Raw genomic sequence first — 16,958 nt, forward strand, 5'->3', positions numbered from 1 at the left:
AAAGAGTCTGAGGTTATGTCTCTGCTGCCTCACCTCCCCACCACTCACCTGTCCCACTGAAATCTGAGCCCTTCGATTGAAGACGGTCCAGAGCACACTCTGGTAGCAGGGGGGTGTGGTGAGGGAGCCATTGTAGCGGAAGAACTGGTCCAGCTGTGGGGGGAGCAGCTCTCCCACACTGAAGGGAGGCACTGAAGTCTTCTGATCTGGAGGAGAATAGACTAGGACTCCTTTCCCTCACTGTAGCCCAGCTTACCTAGATAGGGCTCCCAGAAGCGGAAACCCCTGGCCCCTAAGTCATTGTCATCCTAGGCTTCATAGGCCTTTTGGGGGAAGTTCCCCCAAAGTCTAATCTCACAGGCTCACCTTTATGCCTAATTTCATGCAAGTGACTCAGAATGTGTTCATAAACTGGATTCTTGGTCTCACCCACCTGGAAAGGGAGAGAGTTTGGAATGAGCCCATGTTTGGAGTAAGACGTTCACACATGGAATAAATGGTCAGAGTAGGTTGCTGACTAGCCTAGGGAAGGAGAGCAGCAACAGACATGGGCAGAATAGGACTGAGGGGTGCAGAGAGTGGAGAGAGACCTGGGAGGGACTGGGGGGCCACTGACCTCAATGAGGATGCCCAAGACAGCCAGGCCCTGAGGCTTCGGAGCAGCCTCACTCAAGCTGTCATAGGAATCAGAATCATAATGTACAATGTGTAGCTGAGGGAGAGGAGAGGGAATTAAATCATTTAATGTTTCTTCACTACCCCTTCCCAAAGGCTTTGACCCTAGCCACCACCACCACCTCCAGTGTGCCCTAAACCTGTCCCCCAAAGGCTTTGACCCTAGCCACCACCACCACCTCCAGTGTGCCCTAAACCTGTCCCCCAAAGGCTTTGACCCTAGCCACCACCACCACCTCCAGCGTGCCCTAACCCTGTCCCACAAAGGTTGGCCTTATCTTCCAAGTATGACTTTTCGCAGTTTCTAGATCCTTCCTTTCCCTGGCACCGACCGCGCCTGTCATTATGTCCCAGGCCAAGCTTTGCCCCCTGGTACCTCCGCAGCTGTGGCCTCACTGTTGATCTGGTGCTCTGATCCCCCAAGGGATCCCATCTCACCCCAATGCAGGTGGAGCTGGGCAGCTACGTATTTCCGGGGAAGTCCCTCCAGATACATGGTAGGGGGCAGAGAGAGTTGCACTGTGAGGAAAAGAGAGCAAGCTAGGGTTGGTGGAGGAGTGTGGACACATTCCCACCGCTCCGATGCCACTGGTTCTTGGGAGACTCGGCCAGCCTTTTCTGCCTCCTTCCCCCGTAGCACCCAGTCCTTCCCACCACTGCTTTTCTATCATATCTCTCCCCTTCTCAGTGAGGATCGAATTGATGCTGTGATGCTAAATCCACCCTGATCGTAGACATTCACTCCCCACCTTTGGCTGTAAGGAGCCTCATCCCCATTCTCACCTCTACGAATTTGTAGATGAAGCCTTCTGAGAATTTAGAAGTTAGGCAAATGCTTCTTTCCCCTGACTCCTAATTGGAATTGGGAGTTTACATCTCTTTGGAGCCTGAGCTTTTTACCTGTGTGGCCATTGTTGTGCAGGTCCAAAGGCTCAGTGCTAGGCTGGTCATATCCGTGGGGCTGCAGAGCGGGCAACTCAGGGTCAAAAGTCACACTGTCTGTCTGGATATTGATGGGGGATTGGGCATTGCTTCCACACTCAGGGTAAGAGGCTGGCCAGTGGTCTTGACCATGTGGGCCTGGTGGGGATTACCACGGAATTTGTCCTGCCCTCCAATCCCCAGCCCCCTTAAGGAACCCCCCCCTTGGCAAAGACCCCAGTCCTGCGGGGCCAGGTGAGGCAGGGGTCCCTACTGGACTTGATGCAGCAGGACCCTTCACCTTCCCTGAGGCAGTGATGACACCCCAGCTTTCCTGATAGATGTAAGCAGTGGCTTTTACTCACCTGTAGTTCGGGGACAAGAAAGCTGAATGTAAGGAAAAGGGGATGGGTAGAAAACCTGCACGCCCGGAGAGGGGGACTAGAGCGGAAGCAGGAAAGCTGGGACATAAAATGATTCTAGAAAGAGCACGTCTCCTTGGGGGCCCCCCTGTGAAGCGGCCTGGGGAATCCATTCCCTCTGCATTTTTTACTCTCACACAGGACCTTGCACTGACTCCGGGATTTGCTTATTAGTCAGCAGTTCAGGGGAATTGAATCCACCTCCACCAGGGTCACCACCTATCCTGCCAGCCTCTTCCTCACCCCTGACCTCAGGCTCTGTCCCAATTCCAGATGCAAGTAGGATCTATGAGGTCAGAAACAGAGCCAGGAAGCGGATGGGCAGCGAAGCTCAGTGTTCCTTTCCCTACCTGGTTTCCTCTCCACGCCAGCACCCTCATTCCACACAGACTGACTGAGGACGTCTCTAGCCTTTCTGTTGAATCGGGGTGTGTGTGTGTTTGGGGGGCGGTGGTTGACAGAACAGGGCCAGGAGTCTTATATGTAAAAGGTAAGGCCTGGGGGCCTGCGGGAGGGAGGAGCTAGGGTCGGAAGCTACAGGGAGATCCCCGCACACTCGACAGAAGTCCTCCCGGCAGGTGAAGAGGTCCCAGTGTGAAAGGGGTAGCGGAAGGCCTTGGGCTCTGCGCTCACCCTCGTGTGTCCAGTGCTGACCTGCAAGGCAGATAGAGCGCAGCTGCAGCCGGCGCAGCGGGGCGGCGTCCGCGGCCCTCGGCCTCCCGCCGACACTCGGGGCCGCCCCACCTCCCGCCGTTCCTTCTCCACCCTCCTCCCCGAGCCCTTCGCGAAGGAAGCCTTGAAACCCGACACCTCGGCGGAAAGGTCGGGGGGCCGATGTCAAATCGCCAGCGGGGCGGCGCGGGTGCGTGCTGAGGAGGGGGAGGGGCGAGGAGTCCGAGCCCGGAGCCTAAAATTAACCCGGGCCGACGGCGCCGCGGGCCCCGCCCCCACGGCTCCCCTGCCGGGGCCGCGCCGGTGCGACGCTCGCGAGCCCGGGGCGAGGTGTGCGTGTGGAGGGGAGGGCCTGGAACCGGGCAGGCGGGAACAGTGGTGGGGGGCGATGGCGCTACCGAGGGAGAAGGGCCATCCCTCATAGGCTTTGGAGCATCGTGTCGGGCGCGTGAGGCGAGGCCCTTGGCTGTGAATTAACACTGAAGTTCCCCCTCGGGTCCTCCTAGCGCTGAAGGAAACTTTCCCCATGACCAGCAGCCTCTCCTCTCTAGGTCCCCAGATGGCTAGGGAAGGTGGGAGTCGGGGCAGGGTCCCCGCCACGTTGAGGGTGGTGGGTGGGCACAGGCACCAGGCTGGCAGAGACGGGCTGAAAGTGAAGCATTGTGTGTGGGAAAGAGAGCTGCCAGCTGGGTCACATGCCAGGCTCTCGTGCAGTCCTCTCGCAGGCTGGAAGGCTGGCGGTCTGCGGGGCCGGTCTCACCCAGGGCCACAGGGCTTCAGCGGGAAAAGGAAGGCCTTCCGGCACGTTTTCTCTGTATTATTCCAGTTCTAGTTCAAATTCAAGCTCTGGGGGAAACAATTCTAAATTCCTTCGCCTCTCTCTCTTATTCCCTCAAATTCCTCAGACTTCTGAGATATCCTTGATCTCATCCTTGCGCTCTTGTTCGGACCCATCCCTTGGTTCAGACAACTCTGAAAAGCAGCCCAAGGGGAAGGGCTGGAGGCAGCCTCTCACCAGTGCCATGGGACAACTTGAATTCCCTGGTTCCGTTTGGGGCGGGCTGACAGCCTTACCTTCCCCTCCCACCAAACCCCCAACGGGCTGGTTCTCCACTTCATCCTCTTTTTTCCCTGTTTTTTTTTTTTTTTCTTTTCCCTTAGATGCACTTTCCAGCTCTTCATTTGGCTGCCCCCCTCACCCATCCTCCCTGCATTCCGCCTCTGCTCTCCAGGCCCTTCCCCTTCCCCTGCTCTTCCAAGGGATCTTTATCACACACCTACTGTCTACAGGATACTGTGCTAGACATAGGAAACACAAAAATGAGGGGTAGGGGTCCTCGGGACACTCTTGGGAGCACCGAAGCCTGTTCTCCAGAGTCCTCCTCATCTCCTGGGAGCTTCTGAAAGTCCTTTGTAAGCTGTGAAGGGCCCAACAGTGTTGACTATTATTGCTACTGCTTTTAGGAAGAAACTGGGAAACCAGTCGCCCCATAGAATTAAGAGTGGACATTGGCCATGAGATTTGTAGTTGGGGATAAGAATCTAAGTCAGGGGGTGCGGGGGGTATCCCACCCACCCACATCAGTCCTCTCTATTTTTTTACTCCATGCCTCCTTGGCTCCCTACTTGAGGGAGTTCGGAAATAAAGAAGGCCCGGGAGGGTTGCCTGCGACTAGGGCANNGCAGGAAAGAGTGCGGAGAGGCTCTATAGCCTGCCAGGAGATTCCCGCAGTGTGTGTACACATCCTGCTCCCCAGCTAGCTCCCCAGCCCTCCCCCCAGTCCCACAAACAGCAAGGCTGGACAGGCAAAGCGGGAAGAAGGGACGTGCTCCTCTCGCCACTCCTCTCTCTCCCCCCACATCCCTGAGTCTATTATTCAAGCTCCTAGGCTTCCTTTTATACCCCCCCCCCTTAAGCAAACCGGGCAGCATGTGGACATCAGCACAGACAGACACACAGGCATCCAAATGTACCTACCCGCTTCTGCAGCCAGGATCCAGATCACCTCCAGCAGCAGAGGGAAGAACAACATGGTATCCCTGGAAGAAGCAGGTCCTGGGACTTTGGGGACTTGAGGACTAGGGTTGGCGGAGAAAGAGTGGGGTGGGGGGAAGAGGGAAAGAGAGAGAGAGAAGGAGAGGGAGGAAGGAGGGGGGAGGGACAGAAAGAGAGAGGAGTTTCTTGGAGCTGAGCTGATTGTATTTATCTCTTTTTCTCTTGCTGTCTCTGTGTCTCTTCGGGCTTCCAGGGGATTTGGTTTTCAGTAGGGTACCTAATGTTTTGGGTCCCTAGGACAAATCTCTCGCTGCCCCACTCTTTTTTAATCTACCTCTATGGTCTTCACTCCACTTGCTGGCCAGCAACCTCACAATTGCCTCCCGCTTTTAAGGTGGCTCTGGACGAGTGTACGTGCTGGGGAGGGGGGGTGCTGCCTGGGTTGCTGGTGAACAGCTCCTTAAATAGCCTATTAGGCATGCAGAGCTGGAGCGTGCCGCGGGTTCGCGGGAGCCCTGGCCCTGGCTCAGGAGCCCAGCTGGGGTGAGCTCTTCCTTCTTCTGCTCTTTGCATGGGCACTGTCCAGGTGGGTGTCCCCTGGAGTGGGCCTGGGGCACGGACGGAAGGCTTGGGGATCCAATCCAGCCCCCTCAGGGGGACACTGTGTTCTCATTCCCCGTCTGGCTTCTCCGAGGAGCAACTCCCCGGGGTGGCATGGAGCAGTGGGTGGGAGGACCTTTTCCCTGTCCCCTGCAGAATTTGAACTGCCCCGGAACAGGAAGAGTCCAGAGTTTGGAGACAGCAGTTGGGGACTCAGGGTGCAGGTGGAGGGTAGAAAGTCAAGCGCTAAAACCTAGCTTGTGGAAAATAAAGAAGAGAAGTGAGTCAAGAGAACTTGCTTGGAGCGATCTCTTCCTGCGCCTGTCACTACCCCCTTCCCACGGTGAGGCCTGGGTCCACGTGCCTGTGTGGCCGGGGTGGGGTGGTGGTTTTGTTTGCTGTATAAAGCCCATTTGTGTGCCCAGCGGGGGAGGGGCTGCAGCAGCACCATGGAGAGACAGCGGCTCCAACTGCCAGACCCAGCCACCTCCCTCCCCAGGGAGCCCAGATCTAGGGCGGCTTTTGTCATTGAAGAGGACACTGACCCCTGGCAGGGAGGCCAGGGCAGGAGGAGAGATGGGGAGACCTCCAAAACAATCATTACCACCGTAAAAAAAAAAAAAAAAAAAAAAAAAAAAAGGCGGACTCTAGAGAAAAGGAGGGGAGGGAGCAGAGAGAGAGACCATGTGATCTAGTTGGAAGTGGGGCCCAGGGTCTTCCCTCCAGCTCAACAAAGGGCTGAGGCCGGACACGTGGGACTGAGTGAAATCTGCCACCGGGGAGCTGGATGAGTAGAGCATAGCGGCTGCTGGGTCTCAGGAATGTGGGCTGGTGCCTGTTTGCCCACGGGACTGGAAATCCCGATCGGAATGTACATCCTAAATCCCTCGGTAGAGAATGTGAAACACACAGATAGTTTCAAGCCGGACACTGAGACCTCTTTCTCCTCCGTGTCCTTCACCAGGGTCACCAGCCCTGAGGATGCACCCATCCGAGCTCCCTCTGCGCTCATCCCTCCTGCCAAGGAGCAAGAAATAGCCAAAACAAAGGGAGCAGGATAAAGGCCGAAGGAACAGAGTGATGCATGTGCTCGGTCATCAGTGCCTGCTGAGGCAGGAGCGGCCCTGCCTTTCCGGCCCCTGTGACTGATCTGCGAAGCAAAACCGTTTGGCAGATGTCATTTCCTTCTTCATTTTCTCATCACCCTCAGAATTATTTTTCCCTTACAGGCGCATTTTATATTTTGAGATTCCCCCAGAGCCCCACCCCTCTCATCTAAGAGGAATAAAAGGCAGGAAGTGTCAACTAGACATCCTGGGAATCAGGAGAGTTAACCCAGAGAAACAGAGAGAAGAAGAAAAGCAGAGACATCTGTTGCATGGGAGGAAAGAACGGGCCTGGACAGAATGACCTCTGCCAGGTCAGAGTTCCCTTCCGGCAGCCCGGGCTGTAATTCACCTTCCCCGTGCAGGGAGCTTGTCTCGCCAGGCGCCACCTCCTGGTTGTCTCATGAATTTTTTTTTTTTTTTTTTTACATTTTTAAAATTTTAATTTAAAATGTGTGTGTGATTGCTGCAGGGAAGTGTTTCGCTGCTGGTGGGATTTGGGATTTTGCCTACAGAAATAAACATTGTTTCACAAAAATGTCTTAGCCCCAAATCAGCACTTTCCCACTTCTGAGCGAGCAGCCTCTCCAGGCGCTCGTGCTTCCCAAGCGGACAAAGGTCTTCGGTTCTGGGAGGGAGGGAAAGGAGGCAAGCACCCTCCTCCAGGCCCTTGCCTTTATTTTGAACTTTGGCTCTACGATGGATGTATCTATTGTCACCAAGTTAATTTGGAGTAGGTGTCAGGAGGACCCTCACATGTTAAAACAAAACAAAATGCCATCCCACCCCCCAATCCCTTCACCTTAGTAGCTACTCAAACTCTGGCACCTTTGTTTTAATTCCTACTTCTCTCTCCAGCACAATCCTTACCCCGGAGTTGGCCAAACCCAAGGCATTCCACTGCCTTCTGGCGCCATCTCCTGTCCTTTCAAATGCAGTGAAATGTGCACAGGCCAGAGAATCAAGTGTCCAAGTGTGGTGGCTTTTGGTTTGCTTTTTCTTAAAAGGTCCTTTTTATTTTATTATTGTATTTTTTTACTTAAGTAATCTCTACAGCCCACGTGCGACTTGAACTTACAGCCCCAAGATCAAGAGTTGCATGCTCTTCAAACTGAGCCAGCCAGGCATCCCATTAAGAGGTCCTTTTATTTTATTTTTTTTAAAGATTTTATTTATTTATTCGACAGAGAGAGAGACAGCCAGCGAGAGAGGGAACACAAGCAGGGGAGTGGGAGAGGAAGAAGCAGGCTCCCAGCGGAGAAGCTTGATGTGGAGCTGGATTCCAGAACGCCGGGATCACGCCCTGAGCCGAAGGCAGACTCTTAAGGATTGCACCACCCAGGCACCCCAGAGGTCCTTTTAAAAAGGATATTTAGGGGCGCCTCTGCCTGCTGCTCCCCCTGCTTGTGCATACTCTCTGTCAAATAAATAAATAAAGTCTTTTTTAAAAAAAGAATATTTAAACTCAACAAATGTCCTAAGTAGTCTAAAACACCTTACAGGAGCCCACTAAGTACTCTGAGTTGGTGTGGTGGGGTATACAAGAGTTCAGTGTGGGAGGGAGGCAGATCAAAAAGAAAGGAGGAGCGCCTGGGTGGCTCAGCCAGTTAAGCATCTGCCTTCAGCTCGGGTCATGATCTCAGGGTCCTGGGATTGAGCCCCCCCCCCCCTTAGGCTCCCTGCTCAGTGGGGAGTCTGCTTCTCCCTCTCCCTCTGCTCTCTCTCAAATACATAAATTAAAAAACAAAGCGAAACAAACCAAAACCAAAACAAAACGAAAGGAGAATGGCCAACATAGGAACTTACTCAAGCAATACAGTTGGTAACTAATTACTGAGAAAAGAGAATCAATGAGGAGACAGTTAGATGGAATTCGATTTCCTGAAAGAGCAAGAAACTTTGTGCCATGAAATAATGCAGACCCAGGGGGCGCCTGGGTAGCGCAGTCGTTAAGCGTCTGCCTTCGGCTCAGGGCGTAATCCCGGTATTCCGGGATCAAGTCCCACGTCGGGCTCCTCTGCTGGGAGCTTGCTTCTTCCTCTCCCACTCCCCTGCTGTGTTCCCTCTCTCGCTGGCTGTCTCTCTGTCAAATAAATAAATAAAATCTTAAAAAAAAAAAAAAGAAATAATGTAGACCCAGAGATATTCTAATTTGATAGATAATCACATTTATTATCAAACCCTTGTCTCCTAACACATGAGTACCGAAGCCCCTTAAGCAAACATAAGAGCTTCAAGAATTGAAGTCAAAGTCAAAGTAAAAAAAAAAAAAAAAAAAAAAAAATTAAAGTCCAGGTAATTTGGGGGAGAGGTGATCAGAATTCTGGATCATTTTCTCAGCTTTCCTGTTCACATTGCACAACAAATGCACGGTGAGACTATTATAGACAGAAGACAAATAAGTTTGTGATCTGGAATCTTTCAACTTTAATTAAAAAGGGGTAATTGTGGGGCACCTAGGTGGTTCAGTGGGTTAAGCGTCTGCCCTTGGCTCAGGTCATGGTCCCAGGGTCCTGGGATTGAGTCAGGCATCGGGCTCCCTGCTCACCAGGGAGCCTGCCTCTCCCTCTCCTTCTACTCCTGCCCCCCTGCCACCCCCGCCCCCGCCCCCGCCCCCGTTCGTTCGTGCTGTCGCGCGCTCTTTCTCAAATAAAATCTTTTTTAAAAAAGGAGTAATTTTGTGTCCTGCACTGATTCCATGCCCAGATCACTGCCTGGTACATACATATTTGCTTGACTGAACGACTAAATCTAGTCACTGGAACATTTATTTACTTTCTTTCTGTCTTTGGTATTTTGCAGAATTTTAGACCAAAAGTGTTCTCAGGCATCATTCCAACTCCCTTGTTATGCCGTAAAGACAGAGTTTTGAGGGGCTTGGGATTCTCTCATGGTTAGACACATAGCAGTTAAGCTGAACCAGAGCAAGGGCACGGACACCATTGGACTTCCTGCTACACCATTGGTTCTCGAACATCAGTGTACATCAGAATCATCTGGAAAGCTTGTTAAATTACAGATTTCTGGGCCTCCCTCCCATAGTTTCTGATTCTGTAGGTCTGGATTATGTCCAGAGAACTGCATTTATAGTAGGTCCTCAGGTGATACTGATGGTCTGAGGGGACCACACTTGAGAATGAATGCCCTATACCAACTGGAGTAGAGGAGGTATTAGGGAGTTTGCCATTCATGGTAGGGCTTCCAGCCATCTGGAATTGTTATTTGCAGTCATCTTTATAGAGATGAGCCACAATACCTTCACTAGTATACAAATGAGGACTTCTGGATACTAGTCACCATGCCATGCCCTAGAAACAAAAAATTAACAAGAGGTAATCCCTGCCCTCAAGAATTGCACAATCTCTTAAGGGCTCCAGATCCCATACCCCATTAGTAGGCTGCAACACTGAGGAGTTCTAAATGGTAGCGTAAAATGTTACGGGAATCAAAGAGGATGGGTAACTAGCAGTGAGATTTTCTTTACCTGATAGCAACAATTGTTCCACAGAATGGGAGCAGGTCCTAGAATTCTACGTAACAACAAAAAATTCCAGTCCGAGGCAGGCAGACTCTTGCTTCACTGTCTGGAGATTTGACACCAAAGGATAGGTTATGTCAAAGCAGGATTCTCTTTATCCCATTTTATAAATTGCTTCCTCTGCAAGAAGGAAGGAGAAGGGATAGCAGGGAGCCCTAGAATTGCAGTTATTTGTTCCATCTGCTCTGATCACTGCCTCTTTCTGCCTGTCTGCTTCCTTTTCTCTTTATTCTCTACCATTCGTCTAACTCAAAAGAACATTGTATATCAGCCCAAGCAAAAGACATTAACACTTCTACCACTTCCCTTCCATGGTGAGAAGATTCTCGTTAAAGATATTTTTTGTTTTTGAAGGAACTGTTATGTCTGAATCACTATAGGAATAAGAATCAGTGGATAATATAGCATAATCTTGTTATAATGAGTTGCTTATTACTGGTTTAAACCACCCCCCAGATAAGAAGTCTGTTCTCAGATCAGATTGTGACAAACGATTTGGATTTTATTTATTTATTTGTCAGAGAGAGAGAGAGAGAGAGCGCACAAGCAGGGGGAGCGGCAGGCAGAGGCAGAGGGAGAAGCAGGCTCCCCTCTGTAGCTATACATTTTTTAAAAGGATGTGAGTCTTAAAAGGTAAAGTGACTTGGCTGAAGTCATGGGACAAAGAATCAGGTTCCGACTGGTGCCTCACTCAAAACGTGTTAAAATACTTTAAAAAACAAAACCAAAAACCATTAAGGAAAACAGAAGGGTTTTTTTTTTTTAAGCTTCAAGTCATTTCTAAGGAATATCTGCAAAAGCGAAATGCAGCTATTAATGGGCTCGTAGATCTTGCATTCTTTCTACTATTCTACTATTCAATGCACTTATTATTTCAGGTATTACATATATTTTAATTAAGTAGTACTCTCACAGGCTGGTTATAAATCCATTCACATTGGGAAAAAGTGACTTTTTTTGCTCCTTTAAAAAAAAATAAAAAGGAGGGATGCCTGGGTAGCTCAGTCGGTTAAGCCTCCGACTTGATCTCAGCTCAGATCTTGATCTCAGGTCATGAGTTCAAGCCCTACTTCGTGGGCTTTTTTTTTTTTTAATTTTTAAAAGATTTTATTTATTTATTTGACAGAGAGAGAGAGAGAGAGAACAAGCAGGGGGAGTGGCAGGCAGAGGGAGAGGGAGAAGCAGGCTCCCCGCTGAGCAAGGACCCCGATGCAGGGATGAGGGGCTCAATCCCAGGACCCTGGGATCATGACCTGAGCCAAAGGCAGACTCTTAACCTTCTGAGCCACCCAGGTGTCCCTCAAGCCCCACTTTGGACTCCACTCTGGGCATGCAGGCTACTTAAAAACAAACAAACAAACAAACAAAGGAAATAATTACTTGGGGTTGGCTTTAGAATGGAAGAGAACATCAGATCTTAACAATGGCTTGTCACTTTTCCTTTTAATTATTATTATTATTTTATTATTTTTTAATTATACAAATAATACCTGATGAATTCAGGGAAAATAGAAGATTCAGAAAAGGAAAAAAATTAAATCACTTAAAATTCCTTCAATTAGAAATAGTCATGTTAATATCCTGGTATTTTACAAACGTTTTTCTATGAAGTTACATCTAAATGCATATACATTTTGTGGCACCGTTAAGCGTCTGCCTTGGGTTCAGGTCATGATCCTGGGATCCTGGGATCAAGCCCCGCATCTGGGTCCCTGCTCAGTGGGAGTCTGCTTCTTCCTCTCCCTCTCTCCTCTGCTTGCGTGCATGCTCTCTCTCTCAAATGAATAAATAAGATCTTTAAAAAAAATAAACGCATACATTTTGTGTGTATAAAAGTATTGTACTTTTTACAAAAATGGAACCATACTATACACATATTTGGCCCATAACCTTTTTTTCTAACATTATTTTGTGAACGTTCTTCAATGTCAATAAATATGTATTCCTGTTTTTCTTTCTTTTGCTTTAATAGATGACTTGTTACTTTTTTTAATTACAAAAGGAATGAGACCTACATATTAAATTATTGAACATATGTAAAACCCTGTATATATTCATACTCACTAGAACTACAAAGCATTATCACTATCAGAAATTCTTTAATTATAAATTACATTCACTTCTTCCCCTAATCTTACATTTATCAATATTCGAACTAAGCAAAACATAGTAACCCCGCATTTGTTTCTGGAGTTACTCTAAGCACCAGATACATTTGAATTTTCTGGTAGTGAAATATTTATACTCATAATGAACCCAGTCAGACAAAGGAGTTCGCTATGAACCCACTCTTCCCTTCTCTGTCATCAGTTAAAACTTCATAGTATTGTATAGAAATAACCTGGTATATGTAACCAATTCTCTGCCTTGGGATTGTTAGAGTTTTGGGTTTTTTTTCCCAGTTTTTATCTATAACAGTATTTCAATGAGAATATTCTTGTTCATACATATTTACACATTATCCAATAGTTTCCTAGAATTGCAAGAGGGTCTATGCTTTTTCTTTTAATTTTTTATTATGAAAAAGTTCAAACTCAACCCTTTTTAAAAAAGATTTATTTATTTGAGCGAGAGAGCGCATGGTGGGGGTAGGCAGACGGATAGGGAGTGAGAGTCTTAAGCAGACTCCACGCTGAGCATGGAGCCTGATGCAGGGCTCGATCTTCTGACGCTAGGATCAGTACCTGAGCAGAAACCAAGAATCGGCTGCTTAACCAACTGTGCCACCCAGGTGCCCCCAATCCTTTTTTAAAAGTCACGTTTATGGAGGTATAACTTACATACAGTAAAATTCATCCTTGCTAGTGTATAGTTCTATGTGTTGACAAATGTATACAGTCACGTAACCACCGTCCTAATCAAGATACAGAACAGTTCATCACCCCCGCTGCACCATAATTCTCTTGTGCCCTTTGTAGTCAGCTTCTCTTCCCACACTCATCCTTTGATAACTACTGATCTGTTTTCTGACCCTATAATTTTGCCTTTCCCAGAATGTCTTATATATTAAATTATACAGTATATAGTCTTTTGAGTCTGGCTTCTTTCACTTAGCATTCATTCATGTTGTTGCATATCAGAAATTTGTTGCATTTTATTGCTGAGTTTTTCCACTCTATGGACGTACCACAGTTTGCTTATCCATTTACCAGTTGAAGAACATGTGGGTTGTTTCTAGTTTTTAGTAATCTAGAATCAAACCAGTATAAACATTTGAGTATGAGTTTTTGAAGGAACCTATTTCTTTATTGTTCTTGGGCGGGAGAAGTAGTGGGAGTGAACACCCCGTGCTGGGTTGTATGTTAAGCATATGTTTAACTTTGTAAGAAACAGCCAAACTGTCTGTCCTAGTGGTTGCACCGTTTTTCACTCCCACCAGCAATGTGTGAGAGCTCCAGTTGCTCCAGCATTTGCCGTTGTCAGTTATATATTCGCACACATTCATATACATATACGTAGATTTATATACATAAAGCAAAACAAAACAACAAAAAAGTAGCCATCCTAATACATTCTTTTTAATTTGGGGTGTGCGCCTTTTCGGGTTTTTTTTTTTTTTTGCTATATTTATTGTAATATTGTTCTCCATAAAGGTTGTACTCTTCCAAGGGTATATACATGAGTTGTCACTCCTTCCTTCTTTCTCTGGAGAGATAGACAAAGGACCCTACAATTGGTGTTCCACGACTAGGCAAAAATTTAGTATTTTTCTCTCCCTCATGACCTTTTAGCTATTTCACAGAAATTAAATTCACTTGTATCATGGTTAAATTTTTGTACAATGAATCCCATCTTCTTGTGGGTTTTCAGTATAAAGTGAGAGATATGTTCAATTGGAGGGAATTTTGGTTTAAAGGTGAGTAAAGTCTACATTGGTGAGTGTAGCAAGCTCTTCAAAGACACATTGAAACAACGAAGAAGAAACAAAAAAGGCACAAAAATGAAACAACAAATAAAAAGACACATCTTGAAAGTAAACCCACCATTTTGTAAGAAATAATAACACCAACATAATTTATACTAATGCAAAATACTGCTTGTCAAAGCAGCTCAAATAACCAAGCAGGAGAAAACCTGAATTAAATGGACCTCATTGCACCAGTCACCCAGTTTCTATCAAATTTCAATACATTTCAGTAGGATTGCCATTAAACTCTTGGATTACTAAGACTTCGTTCTTGGTATTTTGTGACAGCTGTTGACGTGATTGAACTAAAGTTAAACGGAAACCCAAACACAGCCTTGGCAAAAATCCAGACTGTATTAGGAAATAAAACATACTTACTCAAACACATGGCAGAAGCATGTACCAAAATCCCGCAACAGGCATTGTGCATTGAATAAGCTTTCTGTCTTGTAACCGTGAGTTTGGATTTGGCATGCTAAACTTCTCTATAACAAAATATATGTATATTCTTATATTTTACTACAGAATAAGAAAAGCAAATGTTGGCTTAAACACAGCTTAAACACTCAGGATATTTTCTTGTCTTTGTAGAAGGTCCACAAGTCAGTTCTTAGCTACCTCATGTTATTATTATAATTATTGTTATTGTTATTATTTTTATTTTTAGAGAGGGAAGGGCGGGGGAGGGACAGAGGGGGAGGGGGAGATAGGGAATCTTAAGCAGGCTCCATGCCCGGCTCAGAGCCCAGTGCAGGGCTCAATCTCACAACCGTGAGTTCATGACCTGAGCTGAAATCAAGAGTCTCACACTTAACTGACTGAGGCACCCAGGTGCCGCTACCTGATATTAATTTTTTAAATTTAATATTTAATTTTATCAAAGCGGTACAGGTACATAGTTTAAAAAGCCAAATAGAGGGGCGCTTGGGTAGCGCAGTTGTTAAAACGTCTGCCTTCGGCTCAGGGCGTGATCCCGGCGTTATGGGATCGAGCCCCACATCAGGCTCCTCCGCTATGAGCCTGCTTCTTCCTCTCCCACTCCCCCTGCTTGTGTTCCCTCTCTCGCTGGCTGTCTCTGTCTCTGTTGAATAAATAAATAAAATCTTAAAAAAAAAAGCCAAATAGATTGATAAAAGTCATGACACTCTATCCATATCCAACTTGTACTTTCTCAATCACTGCAACTTTTTAATGGTTTCTTGCAGTCTAGAACTTCAAATTTTCTTTCTTTTTAGAAAAAAATTTTTTTTTATTTATTTGAGAGAGAAAGACAGATAGCACAAGCAGAGAGGAGAGGGAGAAACAGGCTCCTCGCTGAGTGGGGAGCCTGATATGGGGCTCGATCCCAGGACCCTGGGATCATGACCAGAGCTGAAGGCAGATGCTTAACTAATTGAGCCGCCCAGGTGGCCCTAGAACTCCAAAATTTCAAAAACATGTCTATACTGCTATTTCTTGATTTTTCAGCTTTAGATGTTAGCTTTTAAAATTTTTTTTAATTTTTATTTTTCAAAAAAGATTTTTACTTATTTATTTGAGTGAGAGAGTGTGTGAGCACAAGCAGGGGGAGCTGCAGGCAGAGGGAGAGGGAGAAGCAGGTTCCCCGCTGAGCAGGGAGACTTGTGCGGGTTTGATCCCAGGATCCTAGGATCATGACCTGCGTTGAAGGCAGACGCTTAACCGCCTGAGCCACCCAGGTGTCCCTATCTTCTTTGTCTTCTTTTTTTTTTTTTTTAAGTGGACTCCATGGCTAGCATGGAGCCCAATGTGGGGCCTGAACTCACTACCCTGAAATCAAGACCTGAACTGAGATGAAGAGTCCACACTTAACCGCCTGAGCCACCCAGGTGCCCCAGATATTATTACCTTTTAAGTTCCACCTACAAAAATGAGGATTTACCTCATCATGTGTTACTCCCCAACACATATTTCTACCCTATCCTCCTGATATAGTTATTATATTTTTTATTGAAGTATAATTAACAGTGTTATGCTAGTTTCAGGTGTACAACACCGTGATTCAACAATTCTGTACATTGCTCAGTACTCATCGAGCTAAGTGTATTATTAATCCCCTTTGCCTGTCTCACCCACCCCTCCACCCACGTCCCCTCTGGAAACCATCAGTTTATTCTCTGTATTTAAAACTTTGTTTTTGGGGCACCTGGGTGGCTCAGTCGGTTAAGCAACTGCCTTCTGCTCAGGTCAGGATGCCAGGACCCTGGGATCTAGCCCCGCGTTGTCATTGTCAGGCTCCCCGCTCAGCAGGGAGTCTGCTTCTCCCTCTCTCTTTGCCGCTCCCCCTGCTTGAACTCTCTCTCTGTCAAATAAATAAGTAAAATCTTAAAAACAACAACAACAACAACAACCCACAAACCTCTCTTTTTTTTGGTGGGCTCTTCGCCTCTGCATAGTATGCTCACCTCCCTTTTTGTCTCCACTGCCAACCTGACACCAGTGAAAAAGCTTGTGGCGAAGCGGGGTGGGGGGGGGGAAAGAAGCAAGTTCTGAAGCTTACCCTTGACTGAGCCCACCCTGTAGAGAATGGAATCATGGATGCTGCCCCTTCTGAGCGGTTTCTTCAAGAGAGATTCAAAGTGAATAGAAAAGCTGGGGATCTCGGTGGAGGGGTTGTAACCATTGAAAGGAGCAAGAGCAAGATTACTGTACCTTTTGAGGTGTCTTTTTCCAAAAGATGTTTGAAATATCTCACCGAAAAATATTTGAAGAACAATCTACGTGATTGGTTGTGTGTAGCTGCTAACAGCAGTTGTGAATTGTTACTTCCAGATTTACCAGGATGAGGAAGATGGATTACAACTCATTTATCTGGAATATTTTATATGAGTTCTTGAATAAAACTTGGGCCCCCCCCAAAAAAGTCTGTTTTTTGGTCTCTTCTTCATTTGCTCATTTCTTTTGTTTCTTAAAGTCCACATATAAGGGGCGCCTGGGTAGCGCAGTTGTTAGGCATCTGCCTTCGGCTCAGGGCATGATCCCAGGGTCCTGGGATCGAGCCCCGCATCAGGCTCCTCTGCTGGGAGCCTGCTTCTTCCTCTCCCACTCCCCCTGCTTGTGTTCTCTCTCCCGCTGGCTGTCTCTCTCTGTCAAATAAATAAAT

The 16,958-nt window shown here is 47.3% G+C and overlaps 1 protein-coding gene, 1 long non-coding RNA gene and 1 pseudogene across 6 annotated transcripts in view; 2 read left to right on the forward strand and 1 right to left on the reverse strand.

Moving 5' to 3' along the window:
- Nucleotides 1-4,723, reverse strand: part of CA14 (carbonic anhydrase 14) — a 6,822-nt gene extending 2,099 nt beyond the window's left edge. The window contains exons 1-7 of the mRNA XM_008695729.2: nucleotides 4,669-4,723; nucleotides 2,652-2,672; nucleotides 1,576-1,755; nucleotides 1,052-1,194; nucleotides 617-712; nucleotides 367-433; nucleotides 49-206 (exon numbers count right to left, since the gene is read on the reverse strand). Coding sequence (XP_008693951.1) covers nucleotides 49-206; nucleotides 367-433; nucleotides 617-712; nucleotides 1,052-1,194; nucleotides 1,576-1,755; nucleotides 2,652-2,672; nucleotides 4,669-4,723 — 720 coding nt within the window. The remainder of the gene's footprint in view (nucleotides 1-48; nucleotides 207-366; nucleotides 434-616; nucleotides 713-1,051; nucleotides 1,195-1,575; nucleotides 1,756-2,651; nucleotides 2,673-4,668) is intronic.
- On the forward strand, nucleotides 2,382-7,637 carry LOC103667557. 5 transcript variants are annotated; one of them, XR_005834014.1, is made up of 4 exons: nucleotides 2,382-2,840; nucleotides 3,852-5,629; nucleotides 6,251-6,706; nucleotides 7,580-7,637. It is a non-coding gene; the product is annotated as an uncharacterized LOC103667557 (long non-coding RNA). The 5 variants fall into 5 exon arrangements; XR_005834013.1 differs by lacking the exon at nucleotides 7,580-7,637 and having other exon boundaries at nucleotides 3,852-4,743; nucleotides 4,940-5,629; nucleotides 6,251-7,437; XR_005834011.1 differs by lacking the exon at nucleotides 7,580-7,637 and having other exon boundaries at nucleotides 2,409-2,508; nucleotides 2,597-2,840; nucleotides 6,251-7,438.
- An 8,615-nt stretch (nucleotides 7,638-16,252) lies between these two features.
- LOC103667603 lies at nucleotides 16,253-16,722 on the forward strand (annotated as a pseudogene).
- Nucleotides 16,723-16,958: the final 236 nt, after the last annotated feature.

This window comes from Ursus maritimus, unplaced genomic scaffold (assembly GCF_017311325.1).
Source record: "Ursus maritimus isolate PB19 unplaced genomic scaffold, ASM1731132v1 scaffold_12, whole genome shotgun sequence".
NCBI lineage: Eukaryota > Metazoa > Chordata > Mammalia > Carnivora > Ursidae > Ursus > Ursus maritimus.